The sequence below is a fragment of the Rutilus rutilus genome, assembly GCF_951802725.1.
Source record: "Rutilus rutilus genome assembly, chromosome: 20".
Lineage (NCBI taxonomy): Eukaryota > Metazoa > Chordata > Actinopteri > Cypriniformes > Leuciscidae > Rutilus > Rutilus rutilus.
Window position 1 is genome coordinate 10,427,634 of NC_140225.1, and position 26,691 is coordinate 10,454,324.

At 39.5% G+C, this 26,691-nt stretch overlaps 2 protein-coding genes across 4 annotated transcripts in view; one reads left to right on the forward strand and one right to left on the reverse strand.

Annotated features, from left to right (window-relative positions):
* The window catches only part of srbd1 (S1 RNA binding domain 1), a 55,721-nt gene extending 41,484 nt beyond the window's left edge, over positions 1–14,237 (reverse strand). For both annotated transcript variants that reach the window (XM_084391212.1, XM_084391211.1), the window contains exons 1-12: positions 14,159–14,237; positions 13,603–13,673; positions 13,032–13,335; positions 11,974–12,225; positions 11,614–11,780; positions 10,484–10,601; positions 10,236–10,374; positions 8,268–8,364; positions 7,924–8,086; positions 2,771–2,874; positions 1,739–1,846; positions 1,498–1,655 (exon numbers count right to left, since the gene is read on the reverse strand). In XM_084391212.1, the coding sequence (XP_084247338.1) occupies positions 1,498–1,655; positions 1,739–1,846; positions 2,771–2,874; positions 7,924–8,086; positions 8,268–8,364; positions 10,236–10,374; positions 10,484–10,601; positions 11,614–11,780; positions 11,974–12,225; positions 13,032–13,335; positions 13,603–13,673 (1,681 nt within the window). In that variant the 5' untranslated portion in view covers positions 14,159–14,237. The remainder of the gene's footprint in view (positions 1–1,497; positions 1,656–1,738; positions 1,847–2,770; positions 2,875–7,923; positions 8,087–8,267; positions 8,365–10,235; positions 10,375–10,483; positions 10,602–11,613; positions 11,781–11,973; positions 12,226–13,031; positions 13,336–13,602; positions 13,674–14,158) is intronic.
* On the forward strand, positions 14,235–26,253 carry LOC311279601 (lysophosphatidylserine lipase ABHD12-like). 2 transcript variants are annotated; one of them, XM_084391213.1, is made up of 14 exons: positions 14,235–14,357; positions 19,139–19,268; positions 19,694–19,779; positions 19,881–19,974; positions 20,099–20,218; positions 20,761–20,791; positions 20,874–20,919; positions 21,031–21,160; positions 21,312–21,349; positions 24,352–24,440; positions 24,740–24,822; positions 24,980–25,058; positions 25,150–25,274; positions 25,509–26,253. In XM_084391213.1, the coding sequence occupies exons 2-14, from the start codon at positions 19,180–19,182 to the stop codon at positions 25,534–25,536; spliced, it is 1,038 nt and encodes a 345-aa protein (XP_084247339.1). In that variant the 5' UTR covers positions 14,235–14,357; positions 19,139–19,179; the 3' UTR covers positions 25,537–26,253. The 2 variants fall into 2 exon arrangements, with proteins under 2 accessions (XP_084247339.1, XP_084247340.1); XM_084391214.1 differs by lacking the exon at positions 19,139–19,268 and having other exon boundaries at positions 14,248–14,357.
* Positions 26,254–26,691: the final 438 nt, after the last annotated feature.

Sequence of the window (26,691 nt, forward strand, 5' to 3'; positions counted from 1 at the left end):
TACATCATCATCATCATCATCATCATGTAGGTACAGCAGACCCCCATTCGTTTCCTCTCCAATTTATTGCCTCCACCTTGTTCCCCACTCCTCTCAAGACAATACGGCTACCGTTTTCTGTCAGCCTGAGAGAGGCAGTCTAATCGCAATAGACACCTCAAGAGCCAGGCAGGTCATGTGACTACACACCCACAGACATGTCACAGTCAAGCTGGGTTTGCGTGTGGTGCTGCTGCAGGGCAGAGGGCAAATATGGCAATGCCACCTGACACACACCCGCCAGGCCGATCAGTCGCCTGGATGCGGGGCACACAGGGCACAGCGTGTAGCTCCACGCACAGAGGACACAACGGGCATTCTCATCACACCTGCCAATCAGACACTCTCCTTCATCACCTTAAAATTATGCTGCACTAAACTAAAAGTAATTACAATTAAACAGCAAAAGTTTATTATGACTATATGATCTATTTCAATACTAGACTATATTTGGTTGATTGCAAAGATTTCAAAACATCAGCTCAAATTGACCATAGCTATCCACTATTAGTAGATTATTATTTGATTGTTGGTTGACAGCCAATAGAAAAACTAGAAAAATATTAGAAAAGATCAATTTAATAAACAACAATAAATTATAATAAAACATACTGATTACAATATTACAATATTAAAGCATCTTTCTTTCTTTTCTCCCAACACCTTTATAACCAATTGACAAAAAGACATGCATGATATGGTATTGTTGTCAATTGTTCTTAAATATTGTATTATTGTTTATTAAAGTTATCTTTTTTCTAATATTTTTCTAGTTTTACTCTTTCTTATACACACACAAAGTTTGGAAGAATTATGATTAGTTTTTTTGTGTGTGTGTGGAAAGAAGTCTTCTATGCTCACCAAGGATTTTTGCATTTATTTGACCAAAAATACAGTAAAAAACATAAAATTGCAATATATGATTAGTTTAAAATAACTCTTTTCTATTTGAATACATTTTTATATATAATTTATTCCTGTGATGGCCAAGCTGAATTTTCAGCAGCCATTACTCCAGTCTCCAGTACTCCAGTCTGTCACATGATCCTTCAGAAATCATTCTAATATGTTGCTTTGCTAGTCAAGAAACATTTCATATTATAAATGCTTAAGCAGTTTTTGCTGCTTAATCATTTTGTGGAAACACAACCATTTAAAAGGTTTTGGATAAGTTCGTTTTTTATTTTTTTATTCTTCAGCAAGGACACATTAACTTGACCAAAAGTGACAGTAGCACGTTTATTTTGGTAAAAAAGATTTCTACTTCAAATAAATTCTGTTCTTTTGAATTTTTAGGATTTTAGGGTTAGTGTAGGACGATTGAATATACAGATTATACAGTATAAAAACAATTACGCCTATGGAGACTCCCTTTAAATCACATATACAAGTATGTGTGTGTACGCCCGCATATATAATTTATTCCATGTTCATTCCACATTTACTCAGGTGTCTTACTGGTAGGGGACAGGATTGCCAGTTTGCAGCCGTGGTGAAACCCTGGGTCCACTCCCATGATGACTTTCCCACGCACAGGACACATCAGAAGACGCTGACGCAGATTACGAACAAACATGGCAATGGACTCTTTTTCTGCACTAGCAGTCAACCTAGACCTGGGACAAGAAGAAAAAGAGACAATGCATCTTTGTGTTCAGTATTAAAAAAAGAGAAGCTTTACTATCTGGTGAGAACAGACCTGTAGCCTCGACTGAGAAAGGGCAGAATGAATCTTCTGTAGGAATCTTCACCAGCATTCTTCAAAATCGTCATCAGTTCTGGCTGTGCAAATCCCTGTGGCCTCCATCTGTAAGTCAAAAGGCAGATAAAGTCCTGATAGACCGTTTACACGCTCGTACAGCCTCCCCAAAAAAACACTAATAAGTGTATTCGAAATCTGACATGATTGTGTACTTACTACATGGAAATAATTACTTGTAAGTTTAAATGTGTAAATTATCAAGGAGACTAATTATCTTTTTGAGAACAAGGTGTTTTTCATTGCAGCTGAAATATTCTTTTAATAAAAAAAATCTATTTTGGCACAATGACTTTTCAATGTAATTTTTTTTTTTTTAATTACTAACTTATTAAAATAAATACAAATTCAATAAAAAATAAATCCCTCAAATTAAGGTAATTACTTTAAAAAATAATTCTTTTTATTTAAAAAAAAAATCTGGACCTTTTTCCGGTTATTCTAACTTAAGTAACTTTGAACTACATGTCAACTTACTCTCATTAGAGTATTAGCAGACTGTCAGGTTTGAGTTAGTAGAATAAGTTGACAAAGTTACTTAAAAAACTAAAAAATGTAAATGGACCTATCGAAATAAAGTGTTACCATTTGTTCATGTAGTATGCTAATGTTAATTATATTTAATGTAACTTCCAAACCCATAGAGCTTTTACATTTAGATAATATTAGGTTGAGCTTAATACTTTCTTTTTATATGGAGATAAGTGGGTTAATATTCACCAAATATATTTAAACCAATCTTTATTTTTTTACATAATCAAAAACATAATTTTTTAAGAAATGAGGTCTGAGGCATTGGAAAGAGCTACATCAGTATCAAAACCTGTGGATAATCTTTAACACCTGGCAGTGTGAAAGTCACTTCCCAACCCATTGCCCATCAAGCAGGCAACAGCACTGGGCCAGACCACGAGGAAGAAAGTAAGAAGATGAGGCGTGGTGCATGTATGAACACTGTGGGTGTGTGCTGACCTGACGTTGACGCACCACCTACAGAAGTCATTCTTCACCCAGTCGGGGATGTTGACCTTCACTGTCAGAATCTTCAGATTCTCCCCACGGTTAATGGCTAACGTCTGAAACAAGAGAGTAACCTGTAGAGACAGCCGACACAAGGCGAGGCAGGGTAGTGCACCGTCGGTACCACCCCCTCCCGTTCTCTCCTAAAACAAGTCAGAGCGCACTAAGACGCACTCGTGTCGCACCGAAAAGCTCAGTGCCTCTCTCACTTTTCCCTTACTGATCGTCTAAGGGGAAGTGACATGCTGTGAAGCAAATAGTTTTAAGTATCTGACCTTTTCTGAGGAAAACCTTTTGAAAGGAAACAAGAGGGAAAAGATGACCCATCAATCTGGACTCCAAGCGGAAGAACCGAGCTGACAAATGCCACCAACCCCCTACACAAACACACACCCCACCACAGAGCAGGCATCCGCCCCCTCTGCACTGCTCAACAGCTAATGGCCCGATCAAGACGTGAATTAATGCAGCCAGAAATATGATGAAAATTATATTTCCATATTTTGGCATTTCAACACCCTAAGGCAGCTGTTTACTTGGGTTTTCTCATGCGATGTTTATCGCATTTGAAGTTTTGCATGTGATGAGGGAAATGTCAAAACAAATATCAAACTTTTCTCCATACCCTGTGTCATTTCCAACTATGCCCTGTGTAGTTATTGAATATTTATTAATAATATCATATTAATAGTAATGCATACATTAAATCATGAATCATGTGTAAAATTACCACAGGACTACACGGAGCAAAAACATAAACATATCCTAAAAATAAAAGCAAGCATAGCTTTATATGTTCATGGACAATATATTTCAACAAAACAGCTGTCAAAAACAGGCCACACAGATATCCATTAAAATACACTCTTGTTTGTCATATCACTCAGCCAGTATTAAAGCTTGTCACATACAAACAATGTTGATAAATTGGAAAAAAAGGGAATGTGTGCAAAAATAAGGTTTAAGTGTAACACTTGTCACTGAAAAACCAAACATAAAAAAACTGCCATTTTAAAAACCCATTTTTCACAGATTCAGTTTAGTGTCATATTTCTCCAGCTTTAAGACATGCCAGTCCAAGACGTGACATTTTCAAAACAGAGAAGGGGGAAAAGTTTAGTCTAAATATTCAACATATCATGTTCCTCAATAACAATGAAATCATAATTGGAAAAATATGAGGAATGTAAGCGACAGAAATGAATATTATTTTAAAGACTGAGCTATTCCGATTCAATATTTTTTCTCCAAATAAAGGCAACTACATTGCTATGGAACAGAGCAATAGAGGATGGCCTCTACAAAAACAGAAAGAAAGGATGAACTTTTCACTTCCTATCTTTGCATGTACAGAAAAACAAACATGCACAACAAGGGGTTTAAAATACAACAATGATCATTCTCTATACAAAATAAACACGATCTCTTGCTTTAGCGAGAGCTGCTTTGTTTTATAAAAACACCTGATTATTGTAGTCAACCTATCATACGCTCAAAAAAAAACAAGCATTTCTAAAAATGTTTAGTTCAAAAATATACAAATTTCCAGTTAGTAACAAATAAAAGGTGGTCTTACTTTTTATGGTGATTTGTCGATTTTTGACAGCACATTTTTAGTGAATGTGCTGGAAGAAGAAATTCAATTTGTATTTGTCAAACAAATGTTTGGTTCTTTTTTAACTCTAGAAATGCATGCTTATAGCATGACTTGGATATGACAAAATAATTAGAAAAATAACACAAATTTTAATGAGTCAATTAACTCATTTTTATAATTACAATTTATAAAAACTTTCAAGTTTTTTGTTTTTACAAGAAAATCTTTAAGAAATCACAGAATCACATAAAGTACAATCACAAAAACGGGGCCTTCAGTTGAGGCAGAGTTGGACTAACAAGCCTCTGAAAAAAGTAGGATAGACTTCTTGGATGAAACAATATTTTACATTTTCAGAAGGTAAAGAACGACACTACAGTTATACAGTAAAGTATATAATTTGTCTCATTTGTTAACATTAATTAATGTATTATGTATAATGTATTAACAATGAGAAATGCATAAAGTATTTATTCATCTTTGTTAACAGTTGTTATTAAAAATACAACTGTTTGTTCATTGTTTGTTCACACTGCATTAACTAATGTTAACAAACACAACTTTTGATTTTAATAATGTATTAGTCAATGTTGAAATAAAACATTAACTAAGATTAATAAATGCTGTAGAAGTATTGTTCATTCTTAGTCCATGTTAACTAATGTTGTTAACTTATTGTAAAGTGTTACCATATATACTGTATGTATGTATGTGTATATAATATTTAAGTTAAAATGTATTTAAACTTAATTTGAAGTTCTGCCAGTTTGTGTATTAATCTATTCTGAATGTTTCTGTAACCATCATTTCATGTTTCGTCTTTCAATATGTAAAATTATTTGTCTGATGATTGATTTGAATAAAAATGCATAAATTCTGCCTAATTTACACAAAGCACCAATGTACCCTCTGTTAATGGTGTCACTAAGACCAACAAAACCTTTCACCAACTGGTTCAACCTTTCGTTAAGAACATGTGGAACCCACACGCACACACATTTGTCCTTAATACACTCTCACAACTGATGTGTTAAATTAAACAAGCAAGTATGTGTGTATACACATGCCTCCTGTCAAAATACATTCCACACTGTTCCTCAGCAAAACCACGAAAAGGTTCATTTTAGCCGGAGTGCGACAGCTCACAGATCACGGCAAACTCAAATTAACACTCACTGACAAACCACGTCAGCAGATTAACAACGGGTAAACTGTATGCTTCACGGGAGATCTCGGCAGCACTCATTCACTCACTCATGCGGCCTCTCTTTCGCTCTTTGTCTCTCTCCCTCTCACCCTCACGCACCGATCCCCCTCCTTCCTCACATAGCCCATGAGCGGCTGTCATCATGAAGCAGTGTCTGTCAATCCTAGCCTTTAATCCACAGGCACGTGGATGGGGACGTGTCACATATGTTAAGGGGGAGATGGGGAATGACTGGGGGACAGGGAACAGGGTGAGAGAGACGAATAGAGGGAGAAGAGGATGACTGAGTCACTGTGACATGTGGCCCACAACCAACTCTGAATAAGCGGGTAGCCATGAAGTGAGAGAGGGGGAAGGGGACGCCATTGACACAAACATAAACAGTTAAACAGCGCTGACAGAATAGCTTTGAAGAGTGGCATGAGGACTTGTGTATATGGAACAACACTGTCAGTGGACTGGTGGTTTGCGTCTGATTGTGTGCACATACACTAGCTGTCAATGGTTTGGACACACCTACTCATCGTTTATTATGACTTTCGTACTATGAAATAACACAAGTATGGGAATTATGTAGTGGCTAAAAAAAAAAAAAAAAAAAAAAAAAGTACATTTCAGATTCTTCAAAGTGTCCACCCTTTGCAGAGACTTCATGAGCTGTGTCCTGGGATGCTTTTACATAGTGGTTACCAATTCCAGTCCTCGTGACCCACTGCTCTGCACATTTTGTATGTCTCCCTTATTTAACACACCTGAACCAGATCATCAGCTCATTAGGAGAGACTCCATGAACTGAACTGAGTGTGTCAGATAAGAGAGACCTACAAAATGTGCAGAGAAGTGGGTCACGAGGACTGGAATTGGGAACCACTGCACTAACTCATTCATTTACATCTCATGGAATTAAAATTTTGTTTTTCAAAGAAATTCAGATGCAGGCACAATTTATATTGGTCTACAAAACTAGCAGAAGCATTTAGAAGAGAAGGAAGGTTTAAAAGATTTTTAAGATCACGAGAAACAACTAAGCCCTGGTTTCACAGACAAGGACAAGGACTTAGTTCAATTAGGACATTTAAGAACCTTTTATAAACGTGCCTTAGAAAAAAAAACATTACTGGTGTACATCTTGAGACAAAACAATGGTACTGATATATTTTAAGATATGTCAGTGCAAGTTGCTTTCAGCTCAAACATGCATTTTAGTCTGGGACTAGCCTTCAGCCTTGTCTGTGAAACCGGAGGTAAATGTGGTTGTCCAAACTTTTGACTGATAGTGTTAATAAATAGCCCTGGCATTTTAAGTCCCGGGCACCAATATTTTAATGATTCAGAAAAGATTAATCATTGTCTGGCCAACTAAGATTTCAGTATGGAGATGAATATTATATTTTTTGGTGGTACCACAGCACTACTTAAGTGTATTTTAGCCAGTGTTGTTATTGTTAAATAAAACTAAAATTAAAACTATTAAAAATCATCAAACAATGTCCAATGGTGCTTCATAGGTGGACCGTTAAGTGAAGGTACTCTACAGTCACGAGTTCAAGATAATTCAACAACAAAATGCTAGATGACCACGGCCCATTATTATTTCTCTCTATAAGTTTCGGCACAGGCCTTCACAACAAATAATTTTCGCTAATTGAAATAGGTAAAATCTAAAATATATATATATATATATATATATATATATATATATATTACACACACACACACACACACACAAACACATACAGTGTATATATATATATATATATATATGGAAAAAATATTTAATAATATGTATAATAATAGTATATTATGAAAAATAATACTAATAATAATTCTAATGATACCAAAATAACACTCCACATTAGCATCGTTATTTGGACCCGAAAACTGTTATGTGTGACTTAACAACCAGATGACATATTAAATCATAATTTCCCCAGACCCACTACTGCTTCCTATCCCTATCATTTGCATCATCTTATCTCCACTATTCACATTGAAAGTGAACTAAAAGAGGACCAAAAGAAAAACAAAACCACACTTTTGACCACATGGCAAGAAATGTTATCATATCTGACATTTTTTATTATTTAGAAAATATATCATAATGTTAATTACAAAGATAATGAAATAGCAGTTTTAGCATATCACTGTGGAACAGGTATTTGTGTAATTTGCCAAGAAAGCAATATCATTGCATGATATTTAGATCTCTGGATGAAAGGAAGATTAAAAAAAAAAAAAGTTCTAAAAGTTTCCTATCTGCAAAGTGAATCTGGTATGGCACAAGATAAGAGGTGACTATACCTGATGATGCTGGACACGCTGGACGTCGCAGGTGAAGTCAGTATACAGGCTGAACTTGGCAATGTCCTTTGGTTTGCTCTTCTGATTTCCCTGCTGTGGCTGCTGTTCTTTCAGGGCTGTTTTAGACACTGATGAGTGAATGGTCACTGCACTCCTGTCACACCTGAGACCATACATATATGCAGAGTCAAACATAACACTCATAATTGGGACCGACAGATTAGAAAATGTAAGGGGAGATGCATAAAAACGCAAGACAAACAGATAGGTTAATAGGTAATAGAAAGATGATAATTAAGAGGGACTGGAGATTAGGAGAAAATATGGTTTGTTAAATGTCTCACAGTGACTGGACATAGGTGAGAGTCTCTTTGTCCTTTGCAATCATATCTGCTAGGATCTCCTGCACACCCGTGGCCACCTCATCCAGGGTCGACAACCCTACACGCAGGAAAGAAATAGCTGAAATCTCACATAACATTCACAGTTATCAGTGACCCTGCATTAACTTATGAGAACTGAATTTCTTTGGTGGAAAGAGTAGAACAGTTCCGACTCCTGCTAATTTATACAGCACAAATATTCCACAGAACAAATATTCCACATAGTTATATGGTAATATATGTAAAACTTGGAAATACATATGGAAAAATGTCACAATGCTGCTGATGTCACTCCCGTGATATGTCAATGTCAACCGCCCAAAAGCATGTGCAGACAACACACAGAAAAACTGAAGTCCTTTGCTGCCCTCTACTGACCCAATGTCTTTTATCACTCTTTTTATTTGATTTAGAAATTAAGGAGGCAATGTTGTGACCATTAATCAGTTAAAAAACTATTATTGTTAAAGGAGAACTCCGGTCAATTTTAACATTGAGCTCATTTTTTTGTACATTTGGAGTGCTGTCAATACAGAGAACAACGACAAAAATCGGTGTTGCCTACACCGAGTTATTCTATTTTTAAAATTTGCACCCTATTGACTTCAATGGGGCAAGTAGTAAGCCTGCTTTTTAGCCTCTTAACATCCTTTAAGTGTCATTACAAGTGCACAGAAAATGTGAGTGATTCCTTCCGAGTGAACACGAGTGGATCTGACTGCAGTAGATGTTAGAGATATTAATAAAAATGAAGTTAATTCAGCCAGCGCTCATACCTTTGTTTACATCCTGTTTTCGGTGGAAGGCCATAGTAATCGATTGTCGAGTTCACGCGCATAGGTTTAGTACCTATGATCACGTGCGTGAACTCGACAATCGATTACTATGGCCTTCCACCGAAAACAGGATGTAAACAAAGGTATGAGCGCTGGCTGAATTAACTTCATTTTTATTAATATCTCTAACATCTACTGCAGTCAGATCCACTCGTGTTCACTCGGAAGGAATCACTCACATTTTCTGTGCACTTGTAATGACACTTAAAGGATGTTAAGAGGCTAAAAAGCAGGCTTACTACTTGCCCCATTGAAGTCAATAGGGTGCAAATTTTAAAAATAGAATAACTCGGTGTAGGCAACACCGATTTTTGTCGTTGTTCTCTGTATTGACAGCACTCCAAATGTACAAAAAAATGAGCTCAATGTTAAAATTGACCGGAGTTCTCCTTTAAATTAATGTACTGTACCCAAAAGCATTGTTAGCCAACAATGGTCGCAAGTTCTGTTGAATTGTGTTGGTAACAATGGAACATGTGACCATAGTTGGCTTTGGGAAACACACCCCTGCTCCGGAGCAGGTTTTATTCTGGGTTTGAGATTGCAAACCAAAACTGGACCAATCACCTGTGAGCAAACGGACATATATTGGATGCAATAAAGCTACTCCCCCAATCTCTCTCACTACAAACTAAAGCAGTTTATAGTTTTGTAAAATTATTTTGCTGTTAATTACTTATTATATTTATATTAAATAAATTATACTTATGAATAATTCAAATAATATATTCATTTAATAATTACATTAATTGACAATTAATGTAAAAATATTTTAATTAATATAAATATAGCCTTTAATAACAACGGCAGTTCTCTCGCAAGAAGTAAATCAAACTGATGCTCTCCATGTTCCGTGTGATTGGTAGTTCGCTGCACGTCACACATTTAGGTGCATGGCATGCACTTCAGATTTAATCACAAACTCTGGATCAAACCCTGAGTTGACAGAGAATGTTTATACAGAACGTACCTGATCTAAACCCGGCTGGATTTTTGTATGGTTTTGTCAACTCTAAAACCTACTCTGGCCTCTGGCGTACAAGCACCAATATAACATGCTGCTTGCTGCAAGTAGTATACAGAAGACTGATACCCTTAGTGTTGGGCTGGATTGAGGCGTGCAGATCCAGTGTCTGAGGTGCCTGAAGCAGAGCCAGGGCAACAGGTTCCAGTCCTAGCTCCTTAGCTCGTCTGGCCTTGGACAGCTTACTGCCCTTTTTATAGGGGCCATACTAAAGACAACACAAAAGTAAATGCTATCATTACATCCCTCACAGTCAAAAACACACCAAATGATCAAAGTTTTAGAGTTAATAAGCTAAGAAGCTTGTTCTGCCTCACCACATGGTCTATTTCATCAGCTGTTGTGCAGTTCTTTAGAACCATTTCCAGGTCTGAAGTAAGAACTCCCTCCTTCTTTAGTGTTTGAGCCACAGATCTGCTCTTCTTGGCCACTGACCTAAGACATACGCATAAAATTAAGTTTGCTTTTCACTTTGCTTTCTCATTAGGAAAAGTGGCTAACTAATTGTCTATTACACTGTCAAGTTATACTACTGTTCAAAAGTCAGTGAGATTTTTTGTATGTTTTTTAAACATTTTGTCTTATGCTAACCAATGCTGCATGTTGTTGGTCAACAATACAATAATCAAATCAAAACAAATCAAGTAATAATGCAATTTAAAAATCGCAGTTTTCTTTTTTTAATATATTAAGTGTAAATAGTTCATGTAATGGCAGAACACCGTACTAAATTCTTCAATCATTTTCTTATAATTAATTTTTCATTTATATATTTAATATTGTTTATGAATAGAGTGTTCAAAAGAAAAGCATTTATTTGAAATAGAAATATTTTGTAACATTATACATGTCTTTACTGTTTGACCAATCTAATGCATCCTTGCTGAATCAATTTATTTCTTTTCTTTTTTTTCTCCCAAAAAAGCCTCACTGACCCCAAACATTTGAACAACAGTTTATGAACAGAAAATGTCATATTTAGTCAAATGAACCAAGTGTTAAAATTAGTTTACTTTGTCATTTAATCCTAGCCTGGCTGAAATTCTATAGAATCACCAGACTATTCCATGGAGAACAATTTTTTCCCATTGTATAGCATGATCTCTGCTGCCATCTACAGGTCACACTTGATTTCAGCAAACCTAATCAAGGTAACTCAAGCCAGGTAATGTGTCACTGGACTGGAGACATCCATCTACTAAATCTACTTATTTGCAAAGAACCAGTCAAAACATACAAATAAAAAAAAACATCCATCCAGTTTCTGCAAAATGATTAAATAAAAGCTTTATCCAGCAACCACAAACCAAAACACTTATTCTGTTTCCTTGAAAATGAAAATAGTTTATTAAACTATCTCAGATAAGTCTGGAAAAAAAGAAGAAAAAAAAAAAGATCCTTTCTGGTATCTCTCTTTTTTATTTTACTTGTCTTTCCAGTGTCTTACCGTAACTCTTCAAGAGCCAGCTGCACATCTCGAACAGCATCTGCATCCATATGGTTAATCAGGTCCTTTCTATAGCGCACCATGAAGGGAATAGTGTTCTCCTCCTGGAAGAGCTGTGCAATGTTCACACACACCCACTGCTCCACACCCGTCTTGTTAGCAAGAACCTACATGGGATGAAAACAAGAAATGGTCTTGAAATATTTGAGTTACTATTATTGTACTATGTGAGAGAAAAAAAAAAGACTGGATTCACAAAATAGCAAATAATAATAATACCGTTAACAACCTTTATCCGACTGTTTCAAAAACAACACTGAGTCAATCACTATTTCACGTTTCAAGAAAGTAATAACCCACCCGAATGGGATCCCAATTCATCTGCAAGTCTTCCACACAGGAATTGCCCGATTTGAGTTTTATAGGTCTTCCCTGGGGCACGTTTGTGGTCTTCTGCTTCTTCTGAGCAGGTTCATCAAAGGTGAAGCTGTCATCTGGTTCCTCTTTTTTCATCTTGGGGATATGTTGGCTGGAGGATGGACCCTCATCAGGCATATCTCTTGGGACAGTTGCATTATTACTGAACTCCCTGCTCAAGTTGATGGACAACCTCTAAAATAAGGCAACAGAATGAATCAAGTAATTTGAGTACATTATATTAAAACTGCTAACTTGAAAAGTGCCTAACTAATGTCTTTAACTAATGCCAATGTCAAGCTATACTACCGTACATCAGTCTTATGCTCACCAAGACGGCATTTATTTGATTAACAATACAGTAAAACTATAATATTGTAAAATATTAATGCAATTTAAAATGACTGTTTTCTATATTAATTTATATTTAAAGTGTAATTAATTCCTGTAATTGCAAAGCTGAATATTCAGCAGCCGTATTACTCCAGTCTTCAGTGTAACATGATCCTTCAGAAATTCACAATTCCTGATATTATCAATGTTAAAAACAGTTGTGCAGCCTAATCTTTTTGTGGCTACATTATTATTGAATAAAAAAAAAACTTCTGAAAAGACTGACTTTACTGTTACTACTGATCAATTTAATGCAACATTACTGAACAGAAGTATTAATTTAATTCAAAAAAAAGTTACTGAACCCAAACTTTTGAATTATAGTGTGTACGGAAAAAGTCACATTTATTTAGCCAAATTAACCAAGATATAAAATTATAGACCATAGAATATACTTAGATTTTAAAATCACCAGACATCCCAATGAAATAAGTGATTTGAATACATGATGTTTTTGTTGGTTAAAATTATATTAGAACTGCTGACGTGAGTCAGGGTAGATAGATAACATATAGTAGTAATTAGTCATTTAGAAAAGAAGATGCTGTTATGCAGAGCAACTTACAGTACACTTATTACTGCTGCCGAGTCAAATACTAAAAACTTGCCTCTTCTTTGATTGTCACATGCTGGTGTGATTCAGGCTTGGGTAGAACTGCATCCTCAGTTTGATTCTCAATATTAGTCTTCTCCTCCTTCGCTTTAGGAACCCGTGCAGCTCTTGGCTTCCTCTCCGCTTTAGGTTTTGGCTCTTTAGGTTTTGGCTCTTTAGGTTTGGCCACCCTCTTGGTCACTTTTTTCTTTTCGGCGGTTTCATCTGTCCCCCTCTGGCGTGTTCCTTTGGTTTTGCCTTCATTTAAATTTGGCAACCATTCATCTAACTCCTCACTGTCATCTTTCTGATTGCCTGTTCTGTAACAATAAATTATTTATATTTCATTCAGCATTCAAGGAGAACTAGAAATAGAAGATCTTGTATTTTTACATAATTAAAAAAAACATTTTTTCTATCAACGTCACTACCTAAAATTCAACAGCATGTTTTCATCACTGTTAATCTATTGGCAGAAAAGAGCCTAAATTCGCTTCACTGTACACAGTGTTGCATCTTAATCTTCTTGGAAGCTAATTTGAAAAAAAAATTGTGTTAGATTGTGAAAGCAAAGCAAAAGAACTCACATGTCAGAATCATCATCATCATCAGTCTCTGGCTCTTTATACACCTTTGCTGTTCTTGTTCTTCGAAGCATCTTTGTGTGGGAAACAACAAATACAATTAAATGATGGACTAAATGACAGTAACAAATAAGGGTGTATTGTAAAATAAAAATAATAACTCTTTTTATAACTTGGACGTGGATATGTTTTCAACCCAATCAATATTTCCATACAGAACGGACGCTCATGACATATGCAAGTATAAAAATAATCTGTTTTCTCATATAACGACTTTCAGACAAAGTGATAAATATGAAAGCCTGCCCGTCAGGTGTCACGTCAAATATGTGCAAAGTAACGTTACTCAGCGCAATGCAAAGGCATGTTTAACGTTGTTGTGGTGGTGAATGTTAAATGTTAGCAAACAGAAACTGTCTGTAGAGAGACAAAATTATTTTGAATTTAGCGCGCGAGCACGTACGTGTAATTTGTCTTAGCTAATGGTTCTCCAAATGACCAAATATTAAACCAGAGATGTTCACCTAAAGTAGTCGATTACAGAACTGTTAAAACTTACAATGTTTCTTTGACAGACATCAAACTATCACCCATTTCACGACTCAAAGATGCTTTGTTTCCTCAGCGACGTCAGCAGCAGGAAGTGATGTAGTTAAGGCTCTCAAACTCTTAATATATAATAAAGGTTCATCTTCATCCGTTTTTTAATCAGAAGTTTTTCCATCAAAAATCAAAAATTTCATTAGAATTAGAAGCTGGTAAGCATTCTCTACTTCTAAATAAGCAATTTAATGAAATATACAAATTAACCGTTTCAATTTGTATTGTTAATATTAATGGTAGGCTACTAGCTATTTGATAACGTTACTTCTACAGAAAAAAAAATCCTCCAAACATTGAAGTTTTGAGTTTGAATAGTTGTATATGTCTGATGAAGGTCGTGAGGCCGACACGTTGCTAATACATTTTTTATACTCATTTGCAAGTAGGTCTGTTGATAGTGTGCGGGAGTTTCTTGTCTTTTGTCAGAAATATAGCTGAAATATGTTTCGGAATGTAGGCTTTATTAGATTAGATTAGATTAGATTAGATTCAACTTTATTGTCATTACACAAGTACAGGTACAAGGCAACGAAATGCAGTTTAGGTCTAACCAGAAGTGCAATAGCAGCAAGTGCAGGATATACAGTGGTTCCATAAGTGCAGAACATGGATATGTACTGAATAAATATAGAGTTGAATACTATTATAAACAAAAATTTACAGATAGATTGTCCTATGAATATAATATACAGATAACTATTACTGTGAACAGAATTTACAGCTAGATATGTACTGAATATAATAATATACAGATGGCTATTACTATAAACAGAATGTTTACAGATAGATATGTACTGAATATAATATACAGATGGCTGTTACTATAAACAGAATTTTACAGATAGATATGTACTATGAATATATATACAGATGGCTATTACTATAAACAGAATGTTTACAGATAGATATGTACTGAATATAATATACAGATGGCTGTTACTATAAACATAATTTTACAGATAGATATGTACTATGAATATATATACAGATGGCTGTTACTATAAACAGAATGTGAGCATAATATACAGATGGATATTACTATAAACAGAATTTTACAAATAGATATATGTATAAGTTAGGCTAATGAGCAGTATAACAATGGATTTAAAGTAGTGCAAATAAAGTTTGGACAGAAGCTATCCGAGTGAGTGCAGTGGAAAGTAATTGCATATTACAGTTAAGGTACGATATTGCAATGTATATATAACAGTCGGTACTGTAAATAAACAGTCGGCAGTGCAAATGAGCATATTCCAGTCAAGGTAGTAGTGCAAGATGCATATGTAAACAGTTGTTACTGTAATAACAGTCAGCAGTGCAAATGAACATTATAGTATTGCAAATAACAAATAACAAAATGGAGGCAGGTGTGAGGAGGGAGAGGAGAGTCAATCAGTATATAAGGGGAGTGGGATCAATGAGGGTTAGAGTTTAATAAAGAGACAGCTCTGGGGAAAAAACTGTTCTTTAGTCTGCTGGTCCTGGTCCGGAGGCACCTGAAACGCCTGCCGGAAGGCAGGAGAGAAAACAGTCTGTGGGCTGGGTGAGAGGAGTCCTTAAGGATGCTGCGAGCTCGATGCAGACAGCGTTTCCTCTGGATGTGCTCGATGGCAGGTAGTGGAGTCCCAGTGATGCGCTGGGCGGTTTTCACCACCCGCTGCAGTGCCTTGCGCTCTGCAACAGAACAGCTCCCATACCACACTGTAGCACAGTTGGTCAGGATGCTTTCTATTGCACAGCGATAGAAGTTCACCAGGATAGTGGAGGAAAGCTGATTCTTCCTCAGTGTCCTCAGGAAGAAGAGGCGCTGGTGAGCCTTCTTGACCAGGCTGGAGGTGTTGGTTGTCCAGGTCATGTCCGCCGAGATGTGGGTCCCCAGGAACTTGAAACTGGAGACACGCTCAACAGCCATTCCATTGATGTGGATGGTGTCGTGTGTGCCTCTTGACACTTTCCTGAAGTCCACGATGAGCTCCTTCGTTTTGGTGGTGTTGAGGAGCTGGTTATTTTCGGTGCACCATGTGGCCAGGTGCTTGATCTCCTCCCTATAGGCAGTCTCATCGTTGTTGCTGATGAGACCAATCACCGTAGTGTCGTCCGCAAACTTGACGATGGAATTAGATCCGTACACAGGCTTGCAGTCGGAGGTGAAGAGGGAGTAGAGGAACGGGCTTAGCACACAGCCCTGTGGTACACCAGTGTTGAGTGTGATGGATGTGGAGCAGTTGGAGCCTGATCGAACATTCTGGGGTCTGTTGGTCAAGAAGTCCAAAATCCAGTTGCACATGGAGGTGTTGAAGCCCAGGTCTCCAAGTTTGGCTATTAACTTAGTTGGGATGACAGTGTTGAATGCTGAGCTGAAGTCAACAAACAGCATGCGTGCATAAGTGTTCTTATTGTCCAGATGTGTGAGCACAGAGTGCAGTGCCATGGAGACTGCATCCTCTGTGCTCCTATTGCTACGGTAGGCAAACTGGTGTGAGTCCAATGTGGATGGTAGAGAGTCTTTTAGGTGTGCCAGGACCAGCCGCTCAAAGCACTTCATTACGATGGGTGTGAGTGCTACAGGGCGGTAGTCATTAAGGCACTTCGGGCTGGAGTGTTTTGGCACTGGCACAATGGAAGTGCATTTAAAGCATGTTGGTACAGTTGCTTGGGCAAGAGACAGGTTGAAAATGTCTGTAAAAACCCCAGCGAGCTGCTCCGCACATGCCCTGAGTACGCGTCCAGGGATGTTGTCTGGTCCAGCAGCCTTGTGCGCGCTGATCCTGCTCAGTGCATTGCAGACATCTGTGGAGGAGAGTGTGATCGGTGGGTGGTCAGCTGAGGATTTGAGCTTGGTGGCAGTTTCTCTGTTGTCTCTTTCAAAGCGAGCATAAAAGTCATTTAGCTCGTTCAGGAAGTTGACATCAGTGGCTGCGGGGGTGGAGTGAGAGGGTTTGTAGTCACTGATGGCCTGAATGCCCTGCCACATGCGCCGAGGGTCAGCGTTGGAAAAGTGTCCCTCTATCTTAAGCTTGTAGCAGTGCTTGGCCTCTTTGATGCCCCTTTTCAGATTTGCTCTGGATGTGCTATAGGCTTGTGCATCTCCTGATCTGAAGGCAGTATTGCGTGTCTTCAATAGGAGTCGCACTTCCCTGTTCATCCATGGCTTCTGATTTGGGTATGTGGTGATCTGCTTCTGGGTTGTAACACTGTCAATGGTGGTATTAATATAATCCAGTACAGAGGAGGTGTAGCAGTCAATGTCCGTGTGAGAGCCACTGGTGGCTTGAGAAGCAAACATACTCCAGTCTGTGTGTAGAAACCTTTCCTGGAGTGAGAAATCTGCCCCCGCAGGCCACACCTTGATGGTCTTCACTGATGGCTTCACGCGATTGATCAGAGGTGCATATTTGGGGGTGAGGAACAAAGAAAGGTGATCTGACTGTCCCAAGTGGGGGAGGGGTGTCGCGACGTAAGCTTCAGCCATGTTTGTGTAAACATGGTCTAAGGTTTTGTTTCCTCTGGTGTGACAGGAAACATGCTGGTGAAATTTCGGTAGCACTGACTTTAAGTTTGAATGATTAAAATCACCCGCAACAATAAACGCAGCTTCCGGGTGAACGGTCTGTTGTTTACTGATGGCTGCGTGAAGTTCTTTCATAGCAAACTTGGCATCAGCATCCGGGGGAATATAGGCTGCAGTTATAATAGTGGAAGTGAACTCCCGCGGTAGATAAAACGGTCTACATTTAACCATGAGAAACTCAAGGTTAGCTGAACAATGTCTCCCAACAATAGCAGAGTTTGTGCACCAAGCTTTGTTAATGTAAATGCACAATCCACCACCTCTGGTCTTACCGGAGCCATGTAATGTTCTATCCGCCCGGAATGTATGGCGTCCCGCTAGCTCAATAGCGTTGTCCGGTATTCCGCTGTTTAACCATGTTTCCGTGAAAATTAGAACATTACAGTTCAAAAGTCTCTTGCTGTATGTGATGTTGAGTCGAATCTCCTCCATTTTGTTCAACAGCGACCGTACATTGGCAAGGAAAATGCTGGGTAAAGAGAGCCGGTGTGGTGTTAGCTTTAGCTTAGCTCTTAGTCCTCCGCGCTTCCCCCGCCTTTGTTTACGATCTCGCCGGCGCCTGCGAGCACTTCCGCCCGGCCGGGCAGAGTGCATAGCCTCGGGTGATCTGGCGATCTCAGGAAGGAGTCGAAGGTTGTCCATAAAACTGTCGGAAATTCGCAAACCAATATCCAAAAGCTCACCTTGGGTGTACGATGTTAAGGCACAACTGTTCTGGACGAACAGACCCGAAATGAGCAAGAAAAATACTGCTAAATTACAGAATCTGGAGAGACCGCGAGCCTCGCGATGTACTCGCGCCGCCATCTTGGATCCTTTATCATTTTTGTGCTAATGTTTTGAGAACATTGTTACTGATGAGTAGAGTGCTTTGTGCAAAAAATAAATATATAAAAATTGAATATGAATAATGACACTGTAATCTTTTCATTGGAAATTTCAGCATTAAAATGACATTATAATGTAGGCTACCAATGGTGCTATAAATCTAACCTAAACTGGGTTATTCCCCATAAAACACATACCTTAAAGTCCTGTTTCGATATGTATAGCTTACTTTGCAAATTAAAGTATACTATTAAACTATACAAACATGCACACTAAACATGCTTATTTGTTTTTGGACATTGATTTACACAGTGGCAATTTAATGAAATCTTCTTCTGTTACACTTTATTTTCATTACTGAACCAATAAATAAAGCAGATCAAGAGCAGTGTATATTCATAAGTCACAAATGAAGTAGCTTGTCTTGTGTGCTTGTGTCAAGAAATGTGTGCACATAAGCCCAGTCTACGCTCTTTGCTCTTTACACCAATCCACTTCCGTGAGTTGCAGTTGTTTGTTTGTCAATTATTGCCATAGTTGTGTAAAGTAACCATCGAGAGTGTTCCCTGCTCTGCAAAATGAAGCGAAGAATCAATAAATCTGAAAGAAAATTGCCGCAGTCTGCAGGAAGATTGCAGAAACCTAAGGATTTGAACGAGCATGCAAGGCAAGCCATATTTGTTGTTATTATGGAAGGCATTTTCTGCCAATTTTAAATCAATTAAATGATAAAAATGAAAACTAAAACCAGATTAACAATTTCATTATAAGAAAACTGTATGCAAAATATGTGACAAAATTAAAAATAAAATGAAATGATTTTCATTTTTACTGTGACAATGCATCATCCCTGTCAAATTGAAATAAAGCTAAAACTTAGAAGGTTATTTGTACAATTCATCAGGAGTTCAGAAGAGTTCATCCCATTGCAACACAAAACATTTCATATTCAACAACTACATAGTTGAGCTGTAAGCAAAGGCAAAAGCAAAACACATTGCATTGGTTTAAGAATAAATTTGTCTTCACCACATCTTGAATACAGCCCATTGGGTCAAAAATGACAGATTCTGTGAATGTTCTTTTCTTAAGATCTCAGTGGACTTGGACTAAAATGGGACTTCTTTTGATGTGCGTGCTTTCTGCAACAATACCATTTCTAATGCATCTCTTCTCTGGTATGCAATTACCCCCACCCCCCCAATATCGATGTGTTGTCATCTATATACTGTTATAGTTTATGGATTTTTCCTATAAATTAATTTGTTTATTTCTCCAGACTATATTGACCTCAGCCAACCTTCAGATATAGGTCTCAATCACACTATATCTATCTATCTCAAACCCGAGGAGGGGGTGAGAGTGGGCGTGTGGTTAGTTTTAAGACACCTACATGTCACATATATACTCAAAAACTATGAAACAACAATAACAAATATTGAAGTTGTCAATATATTCTTTTTATTTCTTTTTGCATTATACATAATTAATTTGTAGGTATACTGTACCTGCACATAGATGGAAGGAGGCGCAGGGGCAGAATCTAGAGTGGTATGAGAAAGCTCTGGGGGATGGATCGCCAATTTTCATCTACCTCCATGGCAATGGGGGTAACAGGCAAGAAACCTTTAATCAACTTAAAACACAAGAGAACACCTTTTATTCTAAGACTTTTAATTTAAAGTTCCCATTTGATATGCTAACCATGCAGACACTATGCAATGTCTACATAATTTCTTGACATTGATCAGTGGGCCTACATATCTTTTACATACATTGAACTTGTGAATTTTTTTACCTTACCTTTACCTTAGTAAAAAACTGGGATGGGCAACTGCAGCATATCACTCCACATTCAATGCTTTTGCAACCTCACTATTTGAAAAAAGATCAAAGTCCAATGAAACCAAACATAAAAACTATAAGTGTGTAAACACTACCACAATATTATCAACTTGTTTAGCTTAAATAAAATTACCACATATTAATTTTGGCTAATTTGCACATTATCCTTTGTGATGCTATTTAAAATAGTTTCTCTTCTATATATATAAATCAATAAATAAAGTGATACATTTAGCATTATATAAAAAAAAAAACATGTAAAAAATTTGCTTTAGTCTTGTTGCTGTCATGACCTTTGTACCCTTAATAAACAGATCTGCACCCCATCGTATTGGAATTGCAAACGTGAGCAAACTCACTTATTTCATTATGTAGAAAGACTAAGAACTTAAATAGAGACAATGACTGAAGTCTCTTTACCATACAGGTCTTGAGTGGTGTTGGATATCATGTCTTGGCGTTGGACTACAGAGGTGGGTTAAAATGTTGTCACTTCACTGTAGCCCACAATCATTGGAACTCATTTCAAACTTCATATGATTTTTCTATGGCAATGCTTACTCAAATGGATTAAAATCTGTCAGGTTTTGGGGACTCCACTGGGGAACCTACAGAGGCCGGTCTGAGTACTGATGCCTTATTCTTGTACCACTGGGTTAAGGCACGCAGTGGAAACAGCCTGGTGTGTGTGTGGGGGCACTCGCTTGGTAGTGGGTGTGTAGAATCTGCTTTTTTATTGACTTTTGCTAAGTTTCTACAAATGTATATAAAAAATCAATAAAGACAATAAATATAAAATTACTGTAAATAAAATAAGTATTTTCTACATATACAGTATAACAGCTGTATGTTTCTTTTTCAATAGTGTAACGACTAACACTGCAGTGAAATTACTGGAGGAAGGTAAGAATTTGACTGATTGTACTTTTATGCTCTTATTTGTCTCAATGTCTCTTCAGTGTTGTTGTCTTGCTTTTTACTTTTCACTTGTCATTGTATAGCTTAGTAAGCTTCATGTAATGGGAGGCAGAAACGCAGATCTAAATGTAAGGGGTTTATTGAAAAAACATGAACAAGGTAAAAACAGGAAAACCAGGGAACACTGGGAGTAGATACACAATCCGTCTACATAAATCCACAGCAAACATCGGCTGACAAAGAACAAGGGAAACACAAGGGCTATACAGTTTATACAAAAGGGGTAACAAGCTAAAAAGACAACAATCAGGAAACTAATCAACATTAAAACTAGTCTACAAGAGACTACAAACATGGCACCAAAACAGGAAGTAACACGCCCAACCCCCCCACCGGGGAGGGATAGACGGCCATGAGGTGGACGTGGGCCTTAACCAATGCGGAGCCAGCAGTTCAGGGAGCCAGGGCGGAGCAGAGAGAGTAGGAAGCCTGGGCAGAGAGAGCGGGGAGCCAGAGCGGATCAGGAAGAGTGGGGAGCCAGGGCAGAGGGAGCAGAGAGAGCGGGGAGCCAGGGCAGAGGGAGCAGGAAGTGCGGGGAGCCAGGGCAGAGGGAGCAGACAGAGCAGGCAGTCGGGGAAGAGGGAGCAGGAAGTGCGGGGAGCCAGGGCAGAGGGAGCAGAGAGATCGGGAAGCCAGGGCGGAGCAGGAAGAGTGGGGAGCCAGGGCAGAGGGAGCAGAGAGAGTGGGGATCCGGGGCAGAGAGAGTGGGGATCCGGGGCAGAGGGAGCAGAGAAAGCGGGGAGCCAGGGCGGAGCAGGAAGAGTGGGGAGCCAGGGCAGAGGGAGCAGAGAGAGCGGTGAGCCAGGGCAGAGGGAGCAGTAAGTGCGGGGAGTCAGGGCAGAGGGAGCAGACAGAGCAGGCAGTCGAAGCAGAGGGAGCAGGAAGTGCGGGGAGCCAGGGCAGAGGGAGCAGAGAGATCGGGGAGCCAGGGCGGAGCAGGAAGAGTGGGGAGCCAGGGCAGAGGGAGCAGAGAGAGCGGGGAACCAGGGCAGAGGGAGCAGTAAGTGCGGGGAGTCAGGGCAGAGGGAGCAGACAGAGCAGGCAGTCGGGGAAGAGGGAGCAGGAAGTGCGGGGAGCCAGGGCAGAGGGAGCAGAGAGATCGGGAAGCCAGGGCGGAGCAGGAAGAGTGGGGAGCCAGGGCAGAGGGAGCAGAGAGAGTGGGGATCCGGGGCAGAGAGAGTGGGGATCCGGGGCAGAGGGAGCAGAGAAAGCGGGGAGCCAGGGCGGAGCAGGAAGAGTGGGGAGCCAGGGCAGAGGGAGCAGAGAGAGCGGTGAGCAAGGGCAGAGGGAGCAGTAAGTGCGGGGAGTCAGGGCAGAGGGAGCAGACAGAGCAGGCAGTCGAAGCAGAGGGAGCAGGAAGTGCGGGGAGCCAGGGCAGAGGGAGCAGAGAGATCGGGGAGCCAGGGCGGAGCAGGAAGAATGGGGAGCCAGGGCAGAGGGAGCAGAGAGAGCGGGGAACTAGGGCAGAGGGAGCAGTAAGTGCGGGGAGTCAGGGCAGAGGGAGCAGAGGTAGCAGAGGGAGCAGACAGAGCAGGCAGTCGAAGCAGAGGGAGCAGGAAGTGCGGGGAGCCAGGGCAGAGGGAGCAGAGAGATCGGGGAGCCAGGGCAGAGGGAGCAGAGAGAGCGGGGAACCAGGGCAGAGGGAGCAGTAAGTGCGGGGAGTCAGGGCAGAGGGAGCAGAGGGAGCAGACAGAGCAGGCAGTCGAAGCAGAGGGAGCAGGAAGTGCGGGGAGCCAGGGCAGAGGGAGCAGAGAGATCGGGGAGCCAGGGCGGAGCAGGAAGAGTGGGGAGCCAGGGCAGAGGGAGCAGAGAGAGCGGGGAACCAGGGCAGAGGGAGCAGTAAGTGCGGGGAGTCAGGGCAGAGGGAGCAGACAGAGCAGGCAGTCGAAGCAGAGGGAGCAGGAAGTGCGGGGAGCCAGGGCAGAGGGAGCAGAGAGATCGGGGAGCCAGGGCGGAGCAGGAAGAGTGGGGAGCCAGGGCAGAGGGAGCAGAGAGAGCGGGGAACTAGGGCAGAGGGAGCACGAAGTGCGGGTAGTCAGGGCAGAGGGAGCAGACAGAGCAGGGAGTCGGGGCAGAGGGAGCAGGAAGAGGAGGGAGCCAGGGGAGAGGAAGCAGAGAGAGCAGGGAGCCAGGGCGGAGCAGGAAGAGGAGGGAGCCAGGGGAGAGGAAGCAGAGAGAGCAGAGAGCCAGGGCGGAGCAGGAAGAGGAGGGAGCCAGGGCAGAGGGAGCAGAGAGAGTGGGAAGCCAGGGCAGAGGGAGCAGAGCGAGCAGAGAGAGCGTGGAGCCTGGGCGGAGCAAGCGGAGGTAAGGGCCACTAAGACAGAGCAGGCGGAGATGAAGGCCATCAAGGCGGAGCAGGCAAACTGAAGGCCAAGGCGGAACTAAAGGCCACCGAGGTGGAGCAGGCAGAGCTGAAGACCACCAAGGCAGAGCAGAAGGAGCAGGAGACCACCAGGGCAGAGCAGGTGGAGCTGAAGACCAAGGTTGAACCGGTGGAGCTGAGGACCACCGAGAGTCAGGAGGCCATGGTGGAACAGAGACGGAGAGCCCAGAGAGTTGGCCTCAAGAATGGCTTCTGTTACCATAAGAGAGAGCACAAAGAGTTCTGAGACTAGGGAACATGAGGAGAAGAGACACGATCCATCTACATTCATCCACAGCAAACATAAACTGACAAGGAACATGGGAAACACAAGGCCTATATCAGGGAATCAGCAATCAGGGAACTAATCAACATGAAAAACATGGGACTACAAAAATGGCACAGAAACAGGAAGTAACACAAAAGTTAAAAGACATGGGGAACATAATTTACACACCTTACATATTTTTAAACATTTCTTGACTGGAAGAGGGGAATGGTGTATTTTTCTTTATTCTGTATATATACATTTTTCTTGATAAAAAAACTGCACATTTATTGACAGGAAAACAGTTTGATGGAATAATACTTGAGGGTGCATTCCTAACCGGGGAAGTGGCACCTAATCAAATTTTTGAACACGCTTTTTCCTGGGTAAGTAACGTTTAGGATTTTAGAAATCATGGAAAAACAACTGGTCCTGACAAATGAGTTTCAGATGTTTTCATTCTAGATATTTTTATTAGGCATTTTATTGATCATATTTAAAATATTTTTAAAACCTACCTTTCACAACATTGTAATTGTTCAGATTTTAAGTACATTTTACTTTGTAAATTCAATCCCAATTGAATCTGATGAAATTTGAAGTTTGAAACTTTACATGGACAAACCACACAAGATGATATGGGTCATTAATCAGTTTGGTACCTCTCTCTTTTTTCTCTCTCTAGTTTTATTGGAAGTTCCCATACATTCAGTTCTTCCTTTTCAATCCACTGAAAAACAACATTGTGGTCTTTCCAACTAATAAGAAGTATGTGACATTTTTTCACTTAAGTAATTAATATATATATTTAACAATATGAGTAGAAATGTGATTGAAATAGTATGCCAATGTAATATTATGAAAATTTGTTGTAAAAAATTTTTGTCTCGCTTTTCTAATCTTTTTTCTTTTTCTTTTTTGATAGTTTGCAGAAAATTAGAACTCCCATTATGATTCTCCATGCTGAAGACGACCATTTAGTGCCATTCGCCTCGGCTCAAGAGGTTTGAGTTTACGTGTATGAAACTTAATTTACCTTATAAAAAATAATTTGGAAATAAATCTTTGCTTTAAATTACATTTATTCTGGTTCAGATTTACAGAATCGCAAAAAAGGCCCAGAACTCAGATGACCGGGTCAAGCTGGTACCATTTGATGGATCGCTTGGATATCTTCATAATGGTCTCTATAAAGACCCTGGTTTGCCAAATATCATAAGGTGATGTCATGTTTTATTCATTTTTAAGATTTCAAAGAATTTTCATAGGAGATTCACGATACTAGGGGTAACATGTTACAAGTAAAGACAGCTCTGGAGAAATACTTTCAATAAAAAGCAACTTATGATGAGTAAGCTATGCATTACTTTATATAATGTTGGACATACATCACTTAATGACAGAAAAATATTAGATAATGGCAGCAAAATGAATGCCTATGTTTATTATTACAGAGAGTTTGTGCAGTCGCTGAAGGCATGAGACAGACACACGAGGGGAAGGATTTACACCAAGAAAGAGCCAGCTAAAGCTGTAACTGGTTTTGTAACTGTAAATTTAGAATTGTTGTAAACGGTATGCACTACTTTGATAAAAACATTGTAATGTCTGAAGTATATTTTACAAAAGGACCCCCATTAGGGTGAATTTACTGTCTTGTTATGAATAAGAAAATATAGTGCGGGAACTGTGTTAAAAAAGCACAATGAACCGTTTTGACTGAATGAACCATTTTAGCGAATATTGATGTAAACAAAAGGCAAACAACGGGGAATGAAATCAAATGTGTGCCAATGTCGTGCATTAGTTCTTAAAGTGGCAGCAGCATAGCATACCTGCTGCTCTATCCTTAATGTTAATCAAACAACAAGAGAAAAAGAAAAAATCACTTTCTGCTCTTTGAATGAATAACTTTAGTAGCTTTGAATCAATATTTAAATCATATTGTGAAGACTATGCAGTTTTTCATTATTCAGTTGCTTTATTCATTATTCAATTCATTTAGAATAGGAGGCTACCAAGTGTCCACACTGTCGCCGGCTTTGCATTTGAATTTGCTGTTGAATTTGATCTCTGGAGGACATACTATTGTGCCTGGAGGAAAGAGATGTTGTCTGCTGTTTAATACATTTCCACAGCAAGTTGACTATATATGGGATGCATTTCTGTGAGCTAATTAATAAAGCAGTTCACAACACATACCAATGAGGCAGATTTCTTCATGAGCGCACCACACCCAAAGTTAATAAATTTGACCTCCATGGTTGATGACCCGATGGAAGACACCACGCTCGCAGCAAACATTAGCGTGATGATATGACGTGCTGTCTTCTCTTCAAGGCTTCCTCCGTGGAGCTCCATGAAGCTCAACAAGTCCATGCAAGACAAGGACCGCTTGACCATGATGTAGTGGTCTGTGTTGTTCTGCCAGTCCAGCAATTTAATTATCTGAGGAACGCTGGGGCCCTTATTGGCGATTAATGTAGAGTCGATCTCCATGGGTTTGAGTTTGGGATAGCCAGCCTAAAAGAAAGAAATTATGACAGATGGAGGTGGTTCACAAAACAGTTTGCCTACTGAGAAATAATTTGTAGTATGTGATTAACATGCATAAGATGTTATAAAATAACAACAGTG